The 21,005-nt window shown below is 34.3% G+C and overlaps 1 protein-coding gene across 6 annotated transcripts in view; it reads right to left on the bottom strand.

Annotated features, from left to right (window-relative positions):
- Positions 1-14,027: 14,027 nt before the first annotated feature.
- Tmem135 (transmembrane protein 135) overlaps positions 14,028-21,005 on the bottom strand; it is a 227,149-nt gene continuing 220,171 nt past the window's right edge. For all 6 annotated transcript variants that reach the window (XM_026401522.2, XM_077797667.1, XM_026401523.2 and 3 more), the window contains 3 exons: positions 18,538-18,636; positions 17,687-17,754; positions 14,028-15,541 (listed from right to left, as the gene is read on the bottom strand). In XM_026401522.2, the coding sequence (XP_026257307.1) occupies positions 15,409-15,541; positions 17,687-17,754; positions 18,538-18,636 (300 nt within the window). In that variant the 3' untranslated portion in view covers positions 14,028-15,408. The remainder of the gene's footprint in view (positions 15,542-17,686; positions 17,755-18,537; positions 18,637-21,005) is intronic.

Below are 21,005 nucleotides of genomic sequence, written 5' to 3'. Positions count from 1 at the left end.
ATCTTTCTGTATTTTTCTCTAATCTGTTTAGAGGTTTATCAATTTTATTGATTTGTCTCAAAGAACAAGCATTTGGTTTCACTAATTTTTTCCTTTTTTTCAATTATTCCATTAATTTCTAATCTTTGTTTCTTCTGTTTCTGCTTATTTTGGATTTAATTTTTTCTTCCAATATCTTATGATGTAAGCTGAGATCAATTTGAGGAATTTCTTCAGTTTTAGACAACTAGTGTTATAAGTTATCCTTTAAGAATTGTTTTATATCTAATACATGTCAATAAGTTGTATTTTTATTTTAATTCAGGTCAATGTACTTTCTAACTTATTATTTATAAGCATGTTGTTTAGTTTTCAAATATTGGGGGGAAGGGATTCAGATATCTTTCTATAATTTATTTCTTCATTTTCTTTATCTTTCTTCCTCTCACTTCTTTTATTACCAGAGAACACAGATGTCTGTTTTGAACCCATTTATTGCAAGTTGTTGGATGGCCCAAAATATTGTCTTTTGAAAATATTCTGAATATAGATGAAAAGAATGTATATGGTGTTGTTGGTTGAAATACTCTATACATGTCAATTAAGTCAAGATGATTGATACAGTTTTTAAAGTCTTGTACTTAGTGGTTTTCTGTCTACATCTTAATAACAAGGTACTAAAATCTCCAACTATATTTCTGGATTGCTTATTTCTCCATACAATTCTATCAGTCTTTTCCCCCCATGTCTTTAGGTGCTGTTATTATGTATTAAATATTTAGGATGATAATTTCCACTTGTTGAAGTAAGCCTTTATCATTTTATGATAATGTCAACCCTTTATCTACGCAATATTCTCTGCTCTGAAATGTACTTAGTTACTATTATGATAACCAATCCATTTTTTAAATTAGTATTAACATATTCCTTTCTCTATACTTCACTTTAAATCTTTAAACCTAGTTTGCACATAATTGAGTCTTGATTTTTTTATTCAACCTTACAATATTGCCTTTAATGTGTTTATGTAATTTACAATCAGTGTGGTTACTGACAATTATAATTAGGCTTAAATCTATCAGACTGCTATTTGTTTTCTTTTTATCCCATGTTCTTTGTTCCCTGGTTCCTTTTTCCTCCTCTTTTTCTTCTTTTTGAAAATTGAAATTTTTAATCTCATTGTATCTCTTGTTATCTAATTAGCTGTAACTTTTCTGATGTACAGAAGAATTACTTCAGAGTTTATATTATACAAGTTTAACTTATTACAGTTTTCCTTATGCAATTTTATACTGATTTCATAATATAATCTTGCAATGGTACAGTTCTACGTGCCTCTGAATTTAGTGTGGTTGATGTTTATTTTCATGCTACAAACTTCACAATAAATTGCTACAATTTTTGCTTTAAGCAATTATTGTTTTAAAGAGATTTGAGAATAACAAAAATTGTTTTCATATTTATTTACATATTCATTATTTTCTCTTGGTGTCATTTTACTTGACTTTTAAAAACATTTCTTGTTGAGCTGGTCTTCTGGTGATTTTTCTTTCAAAACTCTGGATATTAAAGATTCTTCACTTTGCCTTTGCCGTCAGGGGCGCTTAACCCATTCAGACATCCCCAACCCTTTTTCTTTTATTTAGAGGTAGCCTCTCACTAAGTTGCTGATGCTGACTTTGAACCCACAATCCTTCTGCCTCAGTCTCCAGAGCTGCTGAAATTCTAGGCATCCACATCCACTTGTAGAATTCTATAGAAAAAGGAGGTTTGCAGGGCTATCGTTTCAAATGAGAAGGGTTCTGTCATCTTTTGGGGGTTCCTTTTTATGTAGCATGCCCCTTTCCCTTCCTGTATTTTCCTGTTCCTAGTATTTTCTTTTCACTTTTTTAAAATCTAGAATGTATGCAATTTATTTTAAAGCTATACAACATTTCATTCTTATCCCAGAATTATGAATAACAAAGTCCTACATAAGACTACATATGTTGTCCAGGAAATATAGAAGTGTAAGTAATATGATCTGAACATGTATGAGCATATATTCACAACCACATTTAAACAAATTCCAGGTGGTCACATATCAAGTGAAAAGAAGTCAAAGATTTGCAGTCTGGTAAGGACAGGTTCTCTAAAGGGCACTCTGTGGAATGCATTTCTCTTAGTACTAGCTCTGGTGGACTCAATACAATTCTAAGCATATTTCTTTAATCCTGGCCTCTCACTAGGTCAGCACCATCTGATTTCAAGCATTATTGTAGGAGACACAGTTACAATGTTTATTGAATGTGACAAACATTGTCTGGAAATTGCTTTTTTGTTTTCTTTTGATCATGCTCAGAAACTCTATTTCACGTTGGTTGAAAAGTTCCAGGATCACCTTTATTTCAGCATAGGAGACAAACTGAGTGCAGCTGGTGGTCCTCAGATGGTAAACACGCCAAAAACTCCATTGAAGGATTTGCACCAAAAAATTAAAATCTGAAAAAAAATCCAAAATAGACCAGAAAGGATGTAGAGATAAAGACCTTAGAAAGAAGAGATCAAATAAATGATCACTATGAAATATAAGTGTAAATGTAAACACCCAAACTACAAACAACAAAAGAATGTGGTAAGTGGCTGGCAAATACCAAAATAATTCTAAGTTAACAGGCAGCACCTAAGAGCTGCCTTGAATCATCATCACTGGGCCACCTGTTGATAATTGTCTCAGGGGAAGGCTAACCACAGGATCCTTTAGACCATCTGATTTTAAAATATTTATCCTCCCAACTCTGAAAATTCTCTTCCAGACCATGTCCTTAAATTACCAGATGAATCTTCCTGAACTGATACAAAGAATATAGGAAGCTGATTAAGTACTTTCTTAAGCAGCCAATTTCAAAACAAAAATCCTTTTCACTCTTATTTACAGCAATTTAATTAAATGTGCCTCAGTATAATTTTCTTCATGTTTCTCTTTTCAATTGAGTTTCTTGCCTCTGTGGGTTTGTAGTTTCTATAAGATTTGAAAAAAAAATGTTGGCCATTATGTCTTCAGTTTTTTTGTTTTTCCTGTACCTTAATTCTCTACTATTTCATCTGGTTGCTTGGAATTCTTCCTGTCTCACACTAAACACTTTGAGCTATTTGCTATTGCTATGTTTTTAAGTTCTACAAATCTTTTGTTGTCTAATCTGCAGTTAATCCCACTCAGTGTTTGTTTTGGCAGTACTGGGTTTTGAATATGTTAGGCAAACACTAGTATAATATTTTGTAAAACATACATTGTATTTTTTATTTGTTATTATTAGTTATACATGACAGTAGAATGTATTTAGACATATTATACACACATGGAGTATAACTTCCCATTTTTCTAGTTGCACATGATGTAAAATTATATTGGTCATGTATAGGTACACATAGGAAAGTAATGTCTGATTAATTTTATTTCCTATTCCCATTCCCCTTCCATTCCCTTAATTCCCCCATCTAATCCAAAGTACTTCTATACTTCCCTACACCCCTCTTTTATTGTGTATTGGCTATTCACATATCAAGAGAGAACATTTGGCCTTTTGATTTGAGGGAATTGGTTTATTTCATTTTGCATGATAGTCTCCAGTTCTGTCCATTTTCTGGCAAATGCCATAATTTCATTTCTTTTTATGGTTGAGTAATATTCCATTGTGTTAATGTACCACATTTCTTTATCCATTCATCTGTTGAAGGGCACCTAGGCTAGTTCCAGTTCAGCTATTGTGAACTGAGCTGCTCCATTGTATTTTTAATCTACATTTTCTGTTCTACTTTATATCTTCCACATCTCCCCTTAACACGCTCAATCTGGCCTTGTCTTTTCAACTTCTATCTTCTTAAGTGTATGGCACATGATTACAATGTCCTTTTGCATTAGTTCTATTATTTGTGACCATGTGAGGGAATATTTCTGTTTTTTCCTCCTCTTATGGATTTGATTGTATTTCCAGGCTTTTTGAATGCTTGATAAGTTTCAATTGGATGCCATACATTTTGAATTTAATCTTATTGTATATTGAATATTTTTGTACTCTTTAAATGTTCTTGTAGTTTGTTCTAGCAGAGTTACCTGGAAACTGAGATTTTTGAAGATAATTTTTGGGCTTCAACAGGTGAGATGGGAATAGGTTTTAGGTTAGGGTTAATTTTATTCCCATACTAAGATAATCAATACTTTCCTGGCTACTCTATATAGTGCCCTTTGAATCATGAAGTTCCCTACTCTGGCTATGGAACTATTCACTGCCTTATGTAATGCAGTTATTCTTCCCTATTCTCCTTTCAGATGTTTTTCTCTCCAGCCTTGGTAATTGCCCCATACAGGCACTGAGAGCTAAAGTATTGAGGGCACCCTCTCTAGATCACCAAGTTTGCTTTCTGTTCAGCTCTCCCTTTTCTGTTCTCTGCCCTATGAATTTCACCCACTTCAGCCTGTCTAGATTCTTGGCTCTGTTTTTTGAATTCAGGGAAACCTCTGGATTCTGCTTAGCTGTCTCCCCCTCAGCTGCCATCTGGAACCATACTTCAAGCGTCAGTAAGGACAATCATAGGATTCCATTCATTTGTTTACCTTCTCTTAGGGTTCACTGCTCTACACTGACAATCAAGTTTTTTAGCTGTTCTAGGAGAAGAGGTAAATCCACTTCCTGTTCCTCTATCTAGGCTGGAAATAAAGTGGAGAATGAGATGGATTCAATTATGTTATGTGCATGCATTAATATAGCATAATAAATTCAACTATTAGGTATAATTATAATGCACCAATAAAAACCAGTAAAAAAATAGTTTTGGAGGCAAGGTTTTTATTTCAATGATATATGATTACTTTTACTTGAAGTGAATAAAAGGTGTTACTTAAGTTTAAACTTTCAATTATTGGAGATAATGAGTGCAAATTTCAGTAATGGTCACCTTAGGCAAATTACCAGCTTCTTTCATTTCCTGTTCCCTCAGTAGTAAAACAGAACTAATGCCACTTACTTTATAAGGTGTGAAAACTGAATGTGATATAAACAATGTACCATGTATCAGAGGCTCATTGTTTACATGTTTTCTTTTTTCCCCTAAAAATGAATATTGAAGAAGCTACTTATTACATTTCAACTTATCCTAATAAGTGATCCCAACCCTTACCCACTCTCTAATATCTAAGATCCTGTTACTGAAAGAAAAAAAAAAAGAATTAAATCACAATGTTATATTGAAAAGCCAGACACAAAATATAATTCTGGGCAAACTGCCAATGATTTTCACTCTGTAAAACTGAGTGGGAAGAGCCTTGTATCCCACCCTGTATATTTCTGGTTTGGATTTGGAAGTTTTGAAGTGGGGAATAATCCAGAATTCCAACTCTGTCAGTAAAAAACAAACAAATGAAACAGATGACAAATCATTTGTCTAGGACCTGAAGCCAAACTGGCTTCATAACTGCTGGATTGTAGTAGAAGCCAATTTCCTAGAGTATTTACAAAATCATTTGTAAGGATAATATTTTCCAGACATTCACAGGGATGGCTAAGGGGAGATATTTGGTTTGCAGATTCCACAAAGCTACCAGGCATTCAATAGGCAGCTGCTAAGAACGACACTTCCTACCCTAATTCCACTCTTTTTATAAAGGGCTCACACAGGCATTGGGATGGATCATAAACTGGAGTCTTTGCTCCTAAAATATATAATACCATAATTTAAAGAAGCAACAGGTGAATACACAGATTATCATAATTAAATGGAATGTTCTTTACTGGAGGGACTAGCAACTGCTAAAGACAGAGACAAAAGATCAGGCAAGGGCTTGCTGACTAAAGATGGCAGAGTGTGGTTACAGATTTCTCTACATTCAGCCTGTTTGGTAAACTAGCCCAGTTAGAATTTGCTTTGGCTGCTGTAGCAAGAATCTCATTTAGTGGAAAGTAAAGCTGCAAATAGTTGTGGTATTAGCAACTGAGAAGAGCAGAAAAACATTCTGTCTGATAAGCAAAATGTACATGAGGAAGAACCAATTACCAAGCCTGTAGGTTTGGTGTAGTGGCATGGGCCAGAACAGAATGCTTCTGCAGAGCTTAAAAATCAGCTCAGCAATACTATCTTGTTTGCCAAGAATCCATTCCCACAGATCATCTGGTACAGAAAATACCTTCTGGCATGCAAGAACCCATTCAGTCAGGCAGTTTGGGTTCATTTGGAGTTTCTCTGATTTTTTTTTTTTTTTGTGTGTGTGTGTGGTTAAACTATATGGCCACACTTATTTCCATGAGATCTATCCAGAGTTTATCTTGCCTAGAAAACCACAGCAAGGGAAAGAACAATGAGAATGGGAAAATATTCTTCGGGAAAAGATATAACAAGGATCTGAAACTTTAGATGCCATTCACACAGCAACCTTATCCCTAAGGAAAGACTTAGGGCAAATGGCAGAAAATAACATGGAAGGTGCAATCCGAAATGAAGCTGGATTTAGGGCATTGGCTTCACCTTAAGGATTATTTGACTGCCACAGCACAATAATGAAGTGACTGAAAAATACAGAATTTCAGACAACTTATTTACTGAAATATGCTCAAAGCATGTTTTATTTTTTAGATTTTGTGCAGACTTATTTCCATAGGGCCTGAGGGACTGTTGTTTTTTTGAAGGACACTTGTATGTTATAACAAACTTAAGGTTTTTCAAAAAATGAATAAAACTTTCAAAGAAGAGGTTACTGAATATTTTAGAATACTCGCAGAAGTAGAGGAGGAGAGAACAAGAGAATTCTAAATGTTTGGAAGGAAGTATATGACAGAAATAAAACTGAGGCCTAATCTATATAAGGTTGGAATGTGTCAATTAAAAAAATGTTTTTGGCTAGAAAGTAACAGAATTCTTATGGCCTTAAGTGATAAAAAGTTTGTTTTCTCAAAATGCTCAGCTATAGGTAGTTACTATTATTAATTCATTGGTTTAAGCATGTCAGATGTCTGGCAAATTCTGGTTTTCTTCCTGATATCTTAACATGGTGATTTTTCAACTTTGAACTTTCTTACTCCAAATTGTAAAATATGATTGTTAACACAGAACTAGACCAGACTGACTAATAGAAGTGTATTGCACAAAAGAAAAAGGAAAGAGTCCCAAAAGGCTATTCTTTTGTGGAGGGAGAGGGGGTCTAAGAGTTTCCCAGATTTTCCATTTTATCATATTAGTCAAAACTTGGTCACATGACTGCCCTCAGAAAAAAGGCTACTTAGAAAAAAAGGAGTAACACAAAAGGCCTAGAACAAGTCTGATCCTTTTCCTGGGGCTGGGTATACTGCTATTAACATCAAGGTTCTATATTCAAAGAAGAACAATTAAACAGTCTGTAAGTGAGGATTAACAATGACTGTAATCCCATTTCTGAACTTTAATCCAAGTTACAGGAAGTATTCTGGTGGAGTGTGGGAGGGGGGCGTGTAGATGCCCAGATGGTTTAAATGCACCTCTAGTTTCCTAGACTCATTCATCCTCCTTCCTGAGGCTTAAGAGAGGCTTAGTGATTCCCTCCAGCAAGAACAGGCTTTTAAACCCTGTAGACTCAGATTCAGATGCAATAGAATTGCTTCCTTCCTGTAGCTTTGAAGACTTTCTTTTTTACATTATAAATTAAATTTCAAAACAAGATGATTTGGGCACAGTGTCCCTGGTTTTATTCCTAGGTCCTTGATCCACTTTGAATTTTTTGCATGGTGAGAGATAGGGGTTAAATTTCATTTTGTTGCATATAGATTTCCAGTTTTCCCAGCACCATTTGTTGAAGAGGCTATCTTTTCCCCAATGTATGTTTTTGGCATCTTTGTCTAATATAAGATAACTATCGATAGTTATGTGGGTTTGTCTCTGTGTCTCTATTCTATACCATTGGTCCACAAGTCTATTTTGGCACCAATACCATGCTGTTTTGGTTACTATTGTTCTGTAGTATAGTTTAAGGTGTGGTATAGTGAGGCCACCTGCTTCACTCTTCTTGCTAAGAATTGCTTTAGCTATTCTGGGTCTCTTATTTTTTCCAGATGAATTTCATGACTTCTTTTTCTATTTCTATGAGGAATGTCATTGGGATTTTGATTAGAATTGCATTAAATTTGTATAGTGCTTTTGGAAGAATGGTCATTTTAACAATATTAATTCTGCCTATCCAAGAATAAGGTAGATCTTTCCATCTTCTAAGGGCTTCTTTAATTTCTTTCTTTAGCGTTCTGTAGTTTTTGTTATAGAGGTCTTTCACCTATTTTGTCAGGTTTGTTCCCAAGTATTTTATTTTTTGGTGATGCTATTGTAAATGGGGTAATTTTCCTTGTTTCTGTTTCAGAGGATTTGTCACTAATATACAGAAATGCCTTTGATTTATGGGTGTTAATTTTATATCCTGCTACTTTGCTGAATTCATTTATTAGTTCTAGAAGTTTCCTGGTGCAATTTTTTGGGTCTTCTAGGTATAGAATCCTATTATCGGCAAATAGTGCTATTTTGCTATCCTATGTTAAAATAGTGCTATTTTAATATCCTATCTGTATTGCTCTGTCCAGTATTTCAAGAACTATGTTAAACAGAAGTGGTGAAAGAGGGCATCTGTGTCTTGTTCCACTTTTTAGAGGAAATGCTTTCAGGCCCAAATCATCATGTCAAATTAGACCCTGACTTTCTTAATAAGACTTAAAGAATTAAAATAAAAAATCAATAAATGGAATGGACTCAAACTAAAAAGCTTCTTCTCAGCATAAAAACAATCAGTGAGGTAAATAGAGAACCTACTAATTGAGAACAAATTTTTACCATACGCATATCAGATAGAGCACTAATTGCAAGGTTACATGAAGAACTCAAATATTTTAACACCAAAAAAAAAACAAATAACCCAATCAATAAATGGGCCAAGACACTTCTCAAAAGATGATATTCAATCAATCAACAAATATATGAAAAAAATGTTTAATGTCTCTAGCAATTAGAGAAATGCAAATTAAAACTACTCTAAGATTTCATCTCACTCCAGTCAGAAAGGCAGCTATTAAGAATACAAACAATTAGTGTTGGTAAAGATGGGGGGAAAGGCATACTCATATACTGCTGGTGGGACTGCAAATTGGTGCAGCCAATATGGAAAGTACTATGGAGATTCCTTGGAAAACGGGAGTGGAACCACCATTTGACCCAGCTATCCCACTCCTTGGTCTATATCCAAAGGACTTAAAAACAGCATACTACAGGGACACAGCCACATCAATGTTTATAGCAGCACAATTCACAATATCTAAACTGTGGATCCAACCTAGATGCCCTTCAGTTGATGAATGGATAATGAAAATGTGGCATATATACAAAATAGAATACTATTCAGCATTAAAAGAGAATAAAATTATGGCATTTGCAGGTAAATGGATGGTACTAGAGAAGATAATGCTAAGTGAAGTTAGCCAATCCCAAAAAAAGTAAATACCAAATGTTTTCTCTGATATAAGGATGTGGATTCATAATGGGTTTGGGGGGTAGAGCATAGGTGGATTAGACGAACTCTAGATAGAGCAAAGGGGAGGGAGGGAGAGGGAGAGGTCATGGGGGTAGGAAACATAGTAGAATGAGATAGATATCATTACCCTAAGTACACGTATGAAGGCACAAATGGGGTGAATATACTTTGTGTACAACCAGAGATATGAAAAGTTGTGCTCTGTATGTTTAATATGAATTGTGATGCATTCTCCTGTCATGTATAACAAATTATTACTTAAAAATAACTAGAAAAAATAAGAAAATTTAAAACTCTATTCATGTAAAACTCTCATTACCTTTAACACATTGTCAATTTAATAAGAAAATAGCTGCTATCTTTTCTTAAGCAGTACAAGGCCATTTGATGACACAAAACACTGAACACATTGATGGAGCAAAGTACCCATGAGTCAATCCCTGTTTTGATCACTGGCCTTCAGTGAGGTTTATAGTCACAGCAACGCTTGAGGACATTGCCTGTACTTCAATAATGAACTTCCCTTTCCTCTCTGTCCCTTCAGTAGGTCAAGTTGGGCAGTGGAGGCCTGTGGTGGAAGCCACGGGGATGTGAATGTAAAAGTTCCCCCTGGGACTAGATCCCTCTGGCTTACCTCTGAGGGGTGAGAAGAAAAAAGGAGGTAGTTTGCTTTTTACAGACTCAACACTCCTTAAAGCTCTTACCTTACCTGATGAAGAGTCAGACTGATGACTGTCTCTGAGATCACCTTCAATTTGCCCCCCCAAAAAATAGGAAAATAATGCCTCTTTTTGCTCCTAAATAATTCAAGCTAAAGAAATAAATGATAAAGATACTCTAGAAAAGCACATGTTTGGGAGGTAAAGAAATAGGAAGAGATAGATAGCTGAGTCTTTTCTCACCCATCCATTTTGGCTCTTCATCCCATAGTAACCAGAAACACATAATGTACTTCTGCTTTATTAAGCCATTTTAGACCTTTGGTATTAATCCCTCTCTCAAGGCCTCAGGGCCCTCTTGGGTGACCAAATTAATCTGAGAAGAAAATTCACTTAAGGAACTGATTTATGACTGAGAGAAGTTTAAACAACACTGAAGGACTCAGCCTCAGAAATTAACCAGTCCAAATTAAGGAAAGAGAGAGGGAGTTCTGCAGGGGCAACTTCAGATGATATAGGTCCACTGGTCCACTCTGTGGAGATCTACTTTTCAAGCCACAAAGGGATACTGAGTCTGACCAAGGTTATTATTGGGATTTTTATATCTGCGAGGACAAAAGATAAAGCCCAATATATTATCTCACTTCAAACAGATTTGGAGGAGGTACAGATGAGGAAAACATAAGATAGCAAGAGGAAAAATAAATTACTTCTTGCCCCTTAAATGAAGCCACAAGACATCAGAGTCAAGTGATGTACAGGGCTGTAAGACACTGCTCTGGAGTTAAAGGCCTTATGAACAGAGAAACATCTCTTTCCACATTTGTGCAATTATCCTCCATTCCATCCTGCCTAAGATATAGAGAACTGTATTTAAAAAAATCACTGTCCCTGAAAATGTTTATTCCATCCATCGTCATGATATTTCCAGAGGCCCCACAACTACCCCCACTAGACTAGCTGGCATCAAAGGTTGCACTGGAGCTCTTGAGTCTGAGGAGCACAAAATAACACCAGCAAGAGAAGAAAGGTAAAGGGGTAACAAAAGGTCAGGCATAAAGACTCCAAGTCTGGTTTGGCTGGGGAAATAGCTTAGTGATAGCATGCTTGCCTAGCAGTCCCAGCTCTGAAGGGAAAAATCCAAGGCTGGGAAGGAGAAAAAAAAAAAAAAAAGGAGAGAATTGGGAAAGGGAGGAAAAGAAGAAGGAAAAGGGACAAGATAATTTTTTAAAGCTATGAATTCCTTTCTCCAATTAAAAGTCACTATCTCAGTGTAAAATGGAACATATTATTCTTGACCACAGGCTCAATCCTAGCATACAGACCACATTATAGCCAAGCTCCTCCACTGTTTTCAGAAGTCACAAACCAGTTTCAGTGTCACTTCTGTATAGTAACTCCTTTCATAACCACACAGCTATCACAAAGTCATCTAGGACTACAACTTGAAACAGAAACACAATACTACACAGCCCTATAATCCAAGTCCATACCCTGATCTCAGAGTTTTCGCAGTCCCTGACCCTGCTTTCCTTGTTAATTCCACAAGAGACAGCACCAACCCTGAAGGGCTATTGAAAAGAAGCCACATGATTGGGAACCTGAAGATAGTTTAAGAACTGTCTAGTATGCCTCTACAATGAAGGCAACTTATTACTCATCACCTTCAAAGCCAGCCTCACAGGAATTATTCATTTCTTGTTCCTTTTTAAATGATTTTTAACTTTTGGGCTATTCATTTTCAATTACCCAAATTTTCTATGAGAGAAAATGAGGGGCTAGTGGCTCAGCAGTAGAGTACTTGCATAGCATATGTGAGACCTTAGTCAGTCCCCAGTACTAAAAAAAAAAAAGTTTCTTCATCAGCTAGGCATTTTATCACATGGCTATAATCCTAGTAAGTGGGTATGCTGAGGCAGGTGGATCATAAGTTCAAGGCCAGCCTCAGCAATTTAGTGAGACCAAAAATAAAATAATAAAAAGGGCTGAGAGTGTGGCTCAAGTAGTAAAGCACTCCAAGTACAATCCCCAGTATCAAAAAAAAAAAAGGAGAAAATTAATATTGAGGAGATAAGCAGCAGCAAACAGGTATCTAAACAAGGTCACAGTTAAGAAATAAATATTTTCACCTGTGAGTACCAAAGAAAAACTTCATTGTTCCATCAAACTACCTGCTACTTAAACAATAAAAATAAATTACAAGCAGAATCAATGAATCCTTTGGCTAAGGGCTTCTCTTATACAAGAACACCTGAGTCACTGCTCCCATGGACAGACACTTCCATGGGAGCCACCACTACTAGGAGAGACTGCAACACAAGCCAAATTCCTTGAGAGTTAAGGACATTGATTTTATCACCTATGTACTGGCAAGGATTTAGAAACTCAGGGATAGATGAAATCCAAGCATAAACATTTTATTTTTTGTCAGCATTATCATCTAAATCAAATGTTAGCCTAGACATAATCTACAAGGATGTGTGTATTCCAGAAAATATGACAAATACCCAATGTGAGTTCCATCACAAAATACGTATTTGTTGTTGGTAAAAGTAAATTATAAAATCTGAGAGTAAAGAATAACAAAATTATAAATTAAATAACAACGGACTAAACAATAGCAAAAAAGTAAAAATAATAAAGTAGATATAAATTGAGTGATATCTATGTTAATAGAGCAAGAAAAAAGTTACAGAATCCAATACAGAATTCATGAAAAAAAAAGATAACAGAACCAAAGATATTCTTTCAGAAATGTTTCAGAATGGACACAAAAACTATCTGATGAAAAAGTTGTACGAATCTAACAGATTCAAGACAACTATCTTGCAACCTCAATCTTTACTTAGTTGTTACAAGTTATAGGATTTTATTAATACGGGGAATAGCAATGAAATGACCATTTTACTACTGCTCCAGATGCACTGTTCTTCACTCTACGTAAAGATATTGCAAAGACTAACAGGCATATTGTTTACTACTGTCAATCTGGTGGAAATTTACTTGGACATGATTTCTTGGGAATTTAAATGATTTTAAAAATAAAAACATATTTTGGAATGGAGAGGTCTATTTGACTTTATTTAAGATGCCAATACATTGTCAATCAATACCTGATTAGTTAGAGGTAGAAAGACATTTTAATTGTCTTCAGGAACACAAAGTTTCTTTGTGTTTGCTTGAACAAGTATACTTTGCAATCTGCCATTGTGGAATCAAACTGGACTTCTTGATTCTTGATTCCCCACTGCAAATTAGTTAACCATTCATTCAATCTATACATTCACCACTATATTCTGCTTCAGGATGGTTATTTTGTTTTACATTTTATATAAAATAAAAATATGATTGCAATTTGTTGATATATGTATACATATACATATATATTGCAGAAATGCACCTTAACCAGCAAAATTCTGCTAAACAATCATAGAAAATTTCAATAGAATGTGTTTTTCAATATGATAGCTTTTTAATGGCAATGAAAATAACAACTTATGGATTTAAATGTCTATGTTTAACCTGATAGGAAAAATATAACAAACATAAATTCTGAACAGGAAAAATGAGGTTCATGCTGGTGCTTCTCAGTGCTTTAATACTTCATGTTTAAAAAGTAAACATAGTACCAATCATCATTTTGATTCCAGTCAATAAAAACTTAAAACTACATTAATCAATTTTGAAATCTGAAACCAAAATGATCCCTTAACAGTATTGCCAAATGGCAAGTCTACTCTAAAAAGTTATTCACAATGAAAAATTTTGACCCAACTAAAGTGACTCTCTGTTACCACAGTACTAGAATCTACCTTTTTGTTGGGTTTCAATTTGTTATAACAACAAAAGACAGGATGACATAAAAACAGAAGTAATACAAGGCTTAATAAAATTTAATATTGGGGATTATGCATTTTTAACCTCTGGATTAAAATCCCTTTTATAACACAAATTCTACTGCATGATTTACCATGGCCTAAAAACTTTTTAGTAACAAAATTATATTCCAAAAATAGCATCACTTCTAGATTTTACATTCCCTGTAGACATCACAATCACTTTAAGCCTTTTATTATCTTAGAAAAGTAAAACTTTTCCCTGAAAAACTGTAAATAATGATCATATGTCCATCAGTTGTCCTGAACTACTTTCTTCAAGAGAAAGTGACTACATTTTGTCACTTCTTTATTCTAGAGTAAAAAGGATGACAGTGGTTTCTGAAAATGAAGTTGAGGAACATGAATTAAATTAGTAATGAAAAACTTTTTAACAACTGCTGGAATTTTATGTTGTTTTAGTTGTAAAACATCTATTATTTAAGTGAAACAGTTGACAGGGTAAAACACTGCTAAACTTCGCAAAACTTCTTTTGTTCCATAGGATTTTGATCCTTTCTAAAACAATGGCATACAAACTGAGTTATAAACAATTCAGCCTCTATAAATGACAACAGACACAATATATCTATAGGAGGTTTAAAAGATTTGTTTTTAAATATTCAAGTGTAATGCTATTGTAAAAGATTAAAACACATGTGTAAATTTTCATTTGTTCCTAACCTGCCATTAGTATGTAGGTTTACTGGGCTGCCAAACAGCCTTACTGGTCATGGAGAGAGATGGTGTTATTAGTTGAAAAAAGAGCATGGATACCACGACATTTACCCCAATGGTATAAAACCCATCTTTGCATCCCTGAAGTAAGAATGGCCACTTTTCTCCAATTACATTGCTCTATACTAAAGCAGCATTGTATATGGAGAATTCCTTCAAATCTATAACATTCTACTACTACAAATACCAATTCAAAACTTAAAAATAATCACAGACCAAATCCACGTACCCGTGATCCTTTATAAATCCTAAAATGAGAAATATTCTTAGTTTAAACCAAGAATTATATTGGAATGAACTAAAGACTCTTTTAAGTAATTTTAAGTGTACTCTTGTTATTACATTTCTATATAGATAATTCAATATCATTTGTGGACATAATTTAATCAATAATATATCACAATGTCAACCACTACAGTGATCCAGAATCAGATTCTGGCTACAGAGGAAGCTTAATTATTAAGCAACACCTTCCTAAAAAGCTTCTGTATTTCTGATTGGTAAGAAAAACAAAACAAAACAAAAAAGCATCTCTCATTGAAATAACACTGAAGTTCGAGCTGGGCCCCCTTCTTTGTATTCAACATAATTAACTCTTCAGGATATAATGATGAAATATAGTCACATTAATAAATTATAGCCATCTTCATGAAAACTCTATCGGCAACTCCGGTTTTACAACTGTATATCTTGGATCCAATCTGGGGACGAAATCCTGAAAGTGTTTAGATGCACCAGTACCAAAAACATCCAGGGCTTTTCGATTCATGACAGCAAATCTGTAAAAAAGAAGAAACAATGAAGAAGTATTTAAGGAAGTTTATAAAATAAAATTATTTCCTTTATTTGATTTAGTTTTCATGGAATGGGAGAACAGAAAGGACTAACCAAGATTCACTGTCTAATATTTAAAGAGATAATCCTCCAATCTGAAACCATTCATATTACGTTATTTCAAACCCTTCTCGACTTCTTTCCACATAAGTATGTCAAATAGAAAATTAGGTTCATTTTTCTAATGAATGAAATCAGAGGAAATTAAGAAAACAATGAATGAGCTAACATTTACCAATGAGACAAAAGTGTTAGATATAATTTCTCTCTTAATTGAGAACATAATGTCCTATAAAAATACATCCAAAAATGAAAATATTAAATGACTAAAAAGCAAACAGCATCAGGCCTTCCAATTTCTAATAGATATAAAAGAATAAAATATACCTTCGTGTTATACATCACCTAACTTAAGAAATGCTTTTAAAAGACACATTTAACTAATGCACAGGATGGACTTTTTGTCTCTCAGTGTCTTTTCACAAGGTTTTCCTGTCTGAAGGAGATAGCAAAATGAAGTTAATTTTGAATCACTGGCCAGCATCAATATTTCAAGAGCCATTAAATGTGACTTTTACTTCTTTTCCAAAGTAAAGTAAGTTCCCTTCCAAAATAATTACTAGGTAAAATCCATTAATTTTCAAAAAACTATGTACCAAAAAATGTGATGAAACAATAATAGTATGAAAGATACATAATGTCATGGCTGAGAAGAGTTCTGAAGCCAGAATGTCTGGCTTATCCCCCAGCTCTTTTGCTTAGTAGCTGTGTCACTCTATCTAACATTTCTGATTCTCAGTTTCATCAAATATAAAACTAGGGAGATGATAGCACTTATATCATTAAATTATTTTAAGGAATAAGTTTATATATGTGTTATATGTGTATATCTTGAAACTATATCTGGGACATGGTATGTACTATGTTAGCATTTGTTATATTAATCTTAATGATAGTAAAATTAATAGCAGCTATGATTTAGTGAGTGCCTAGTAAGTGCTAAGCACTACTATGAATATCTTAATTTTCCCACAACCATACAATGCATAGGGTATGCTTTGGATATGGTTTGCCCCCTAACGGTTAGTGTGCTAGAAACTTAGTCTAAGTGTGGTGATGTTGAGGCAGAAGTAGAACCTTTAAGAGGTGTGGCCTAGTGAAGTATAATTAAGAGATGGGAACTCCACTCTCATGAATGGTTTAATGCTAGCCTTACTGAATGGATTGGGTCCTGTAGGAGTGAATTCGTTTCCCCAAGAAAAAGTTGTTATAAAGTAAGGCCAAATTACATGCTTGTCATGTCACCAGTTCCCATTCTGCTTCTTCACCACATTGTGATATAGCCTGATGGCCCTTACCAAAATGCCAGCACCATGCTATTTGTACCTGTCAGCTACTAAAATCATGAGCCAAACAAACCTCTTTTCTACATATGTTATCCAGCACCAGGTATTGTTATAGCTACATAAAACAGATTAAGACAGTATGTGTAATTGCTTCATTACAAAGAGAAAGAACATTAGGTTCATGAGGGCAAATAAATTTCCCACAGAAAAATGGTTAAAGGTACCAAAGCTGGAGTCACACTCAGGTCTCCAGGATTCCAAAGCTCATACTCTTCCTATTAGATCCAGCTTTCTCCCAAAGAATCAAATTTAGATTAGGGGAAGAACAAGGACTAGAAGGAGGAAGAGGAAAAGAAGGAGAAAAAAGGAAAGTAAACTTAAAATATCAGGCAATAGAAGATGGTTACTGAAACCAATTAATTATGTAGAGATGAACCCTTTTAATGAATCTGTTTAATATTTTTAATCAAAAAGAAGACATCATTATAGATTGGAAAAGGTAGGCTAAAGTATTTATGGAGCTACTAATTATCAGTCAGCAAAACAACAGGATATTAATCCAGAACGTTTAAAATGTCTAGAATATTATAAGGAAAGAATAGTCAGAATAATGATTATTCAATATTTCTTATTAATTTGGTCATATTTGATTTATATATAAATACCAACTTCGCCACTGAAAGAATATTCCTTGAAGGAGACAAGAGATTGATAATCTTTTTATAGATGTTTTTTTCTCCTTACCTGCCCTTGGTGAGCCTTAAAAGGAACTTCCAGTAAGATGGTCGCAAGGTCTGAACTTCCATGACAGCCTAAGATTATTCAATTTGAGATTTTTTTTAAGTAAATACAAACATCTGAAGTCTTGAGCAATACTTTTTATCTCTTTATTGCTTGTTGTATTTTTTAAATGATAGTGATAAAAATAATAATAACATATTTAAGTCAATATCTTTGAAGAATATTTATTAATATGCCTTCAAATAGAAATGCTGCTTTGGGAATAATAATTGAGTAATTTATTATTATCAGGAAGCATTTACTGAGTACCCATTAGATAGCTATCTAGCTGACACTTCACTGATTTTAATGAGTTTATTAATATAGCAGCATTCCTATAATAAAGAACAAATAAAAGCTCTCCCTAAAATTTTGCAACAGCCCTTTAAACCATTAACATCCATAATAATAATAACAGACTTAAAAAGATGAAATAATGCTTCTGCTAAACTAGTTCTTTCCCCCTCCCCATTCTCTGAGTAATGCTGGGGAAGTGCAATAATTCACATTTTACCCTTGGTATTTTTTTTTCTTCAGGAAGGATAATTAAATTGGGGGCATTCTAACCTTGGTTCTGGAATAAGGATTTACCTATAGATTGCACACTATTTAAACCTAAAAATTGATCTGTTCATAAAACGGTGTCTGGCCCATTAAGTTAACATTTAATGATTTGAAACATACAAACTATCTTGCTAAAAAAACAAAAAGTATAAAATGTAATGTTATGTTCTCAGGCTTTTATTTTTCCCCCTCTGGCTTAATGTAAATTAGAAACAGAAATTTCTATTTCTCATTTCAAAAGCTATACTTACTGCCTGGAAACAAATTGCTGTAGAGATGGAATAGATAATAGTATCTGCATGAGGAAAATAGGGAACCTTCCCTGCTTCAATGCCTTTGAAATACATTGTCTGCAAAATAAGCATAATGCAAGAGTTATATTAAAAAAGCATTAACAATATAGTTGAATGATATACGCCCTCTACCTACAGCTGTTTTCTATTTATCTGAATCCTAACTCTTTCAGAGCTCAAATCATGGTGTGTCTTCTGAGACAACAATAAGTGTCAGTCCTTCCCTTTCTTTCATTCCTCACTCTAAACTCTAGCTTCAAGCAGCAATAATTTTCTGCAAATTTCAATAGCACTTTATTGCTACTACTTTTATGTCATTTATTCTTCAATGCTTTTTATAAATAAGTCCTCCCTTCTTCATTAGATCTGTTCCTTCCTTTGTTCAGGCAGTAAACATTAATGGTGTCAACTGTATGCTGAACAAAATGCTAGAAACAAGGGATTTAGAAATGAACAAAACATAATGCATAAAATATCATTAATGCACTATGATGAGAGCTAGAAAAGAGTTATATATTACATATTATTTGGCTCCTCAAAATAGGGAGCAACCACTCCTTCTGGGACAGAGGACCAAGAAGACTTATTAGAAAGACAATTTAAGTAATGTTCCCCTAACCATTTGCAGTGAATTTATAATTGCTATGGATTAATGGCATTTATGATATAATAAAATGACTTAATAGAAAAAATAAATTTTAGAACTACAGAATTGAACCATACTTGCACTCTGAGATTCAAAGACAACATTACTCTGTCAAATAGCTGTAAAAGTTCCCCAGCGTTGCCAAGCATGATGGTATATGCCTGTAATCCTAGACACTCAGGAGGCTGAGGCAGGAGGATCACAAGTTAGAGGCTAGCCTGGGCAACTTAGCAAGATCTGATATCAAAAATAAAAACATAAAAATACGGCTGCAGATACAGCTCAGTGGTAGCTCTCCCTTGAGTTCAATCCCCAGTACTGAGGGGAAAAAAAAATGGCAGCGGCGGGGAGGGAGCTCTTCCAATGCCTGCTCTGAATTACTATATTACTTTACTTACCTTGACATGCTTGTCACGGAGAGGTAATAAATGCTTGACAAACTAGCACTAGTCAGCATACAACACTTTTAATTGTACCATTTTAAAGATGCATGGGATCAACAATTAGATAAAAGAAAAAATGGCATGAAAGTATATCTATGAAAGAGAGAGGGAGAAAGGGAGGGAAGGAGGAAGAGAGAGAGAGGGAGGGAGGAAGAGAGAGAGAGAGGGAGGGAGGGAGGAAGAGAGAGAGAAAGAGAGAGAGAGAGAGAGAGAGAGAGAGAGAGAGAGAGAGAGAGAGAGAGAGACACACTACCAGTAAATACACATGTCTAGAACAAGGGAAAATTCATAGAAAGGGCTTTCTAGTATATAAAAAAGTTAAAGTAAAATGAGTGATGAAAATAATAAAGCAGCCCAATTTTTGTATTGGGCTGGCTTGAGTAAATATATGTAACGTATTAATAGGGGTTGGGATATATAAAAAGCATACGATTGTACAAAGTTACAATGTACTTAAGAAACAAGATGAGCAGTCACAATGCTGGCCATCATTTTGAAAGCTTTTAATATAAAATTTATTTCAATCATAGAAAAAAATTGCCTATTACACCATTTTAACTAATTTCACAAAGAGCATAATAAACATAAATTTCTCATTTTCTTTTAAAAATTCCTCATCAGTACACTTTACATGACAGTTTGTTTTTCCAAGATAAGATATGCCTGATGACATAAGATACAAAGTGATACCATTGCTTGGCTTAAAAACTAGTCACTTAGAAAGCAGCTGTAAAACACCTGTTACAAGCTGGATCTCAACACTGGCTTCCTCCTGTATCCAAGAATATAATTTGCTATCCAGGAGTTAGTTAATATTTCTTCCTTTTCTTCTCTTATTATAGAGAAGAAATAGCAATTCTTATCATCTCTATTACCAAACAAACCATATCTGTGTACTTCTTTCTATCTCTACACCTTCTATTCTGAAATGAGCCAACATCTTCTGCTAAAGACTTTGTTCTCCAAGCCTTTACTCCAAAACTCTAGGCATGAAATTGAAACAAACAGGAGTTTCAAGTCTGGATTTGAAGATGATACTCCTGGTTCTATCACTTGCCTCCCTTTAAAATACTCTCCATATAATATCCAGAGTGGTTATCTTAAAAATGTGAATTAAATCATGTCATTTCATGCTTAGACATGAACTGAGAAAACAACCAAATTCTTTACCCCAGGTTTTATTTATTTATTTTTAAATACTAGCTTCTGCCTGTCTCTCTAATTTCGTTATGTATACTTTCTCTCTTCTTCTTCCCCTGTTGTTCTTCTTCTCCTCCTCTCCTCTTCTCTCCTTTCTTTCCTTTCTCTCTCCCTCTCCCCCATCCCGTGAATATCTG

Source organism: Urocitellus parryii, chromosome 4 (assembly GCF_045843805.1).
Source record: "Urocitellus parryii isolate mUroPar1 chromosome 4, mUroPar1.hap1, whole genome shotgun sequence".
NCBI classification, from domain to species: domain Eukaryota; kingdom Metazoa; phylum Chordata; class Mammalia; order Rodentia; family Sciuridae; genus Urocitellus; species Urocitellus parryii.
The sequence above is the reverse complement of the archived record's forward strand: the minus strand, read 5'-3'. Positions and strand labels throughout refer to the sequence as shown.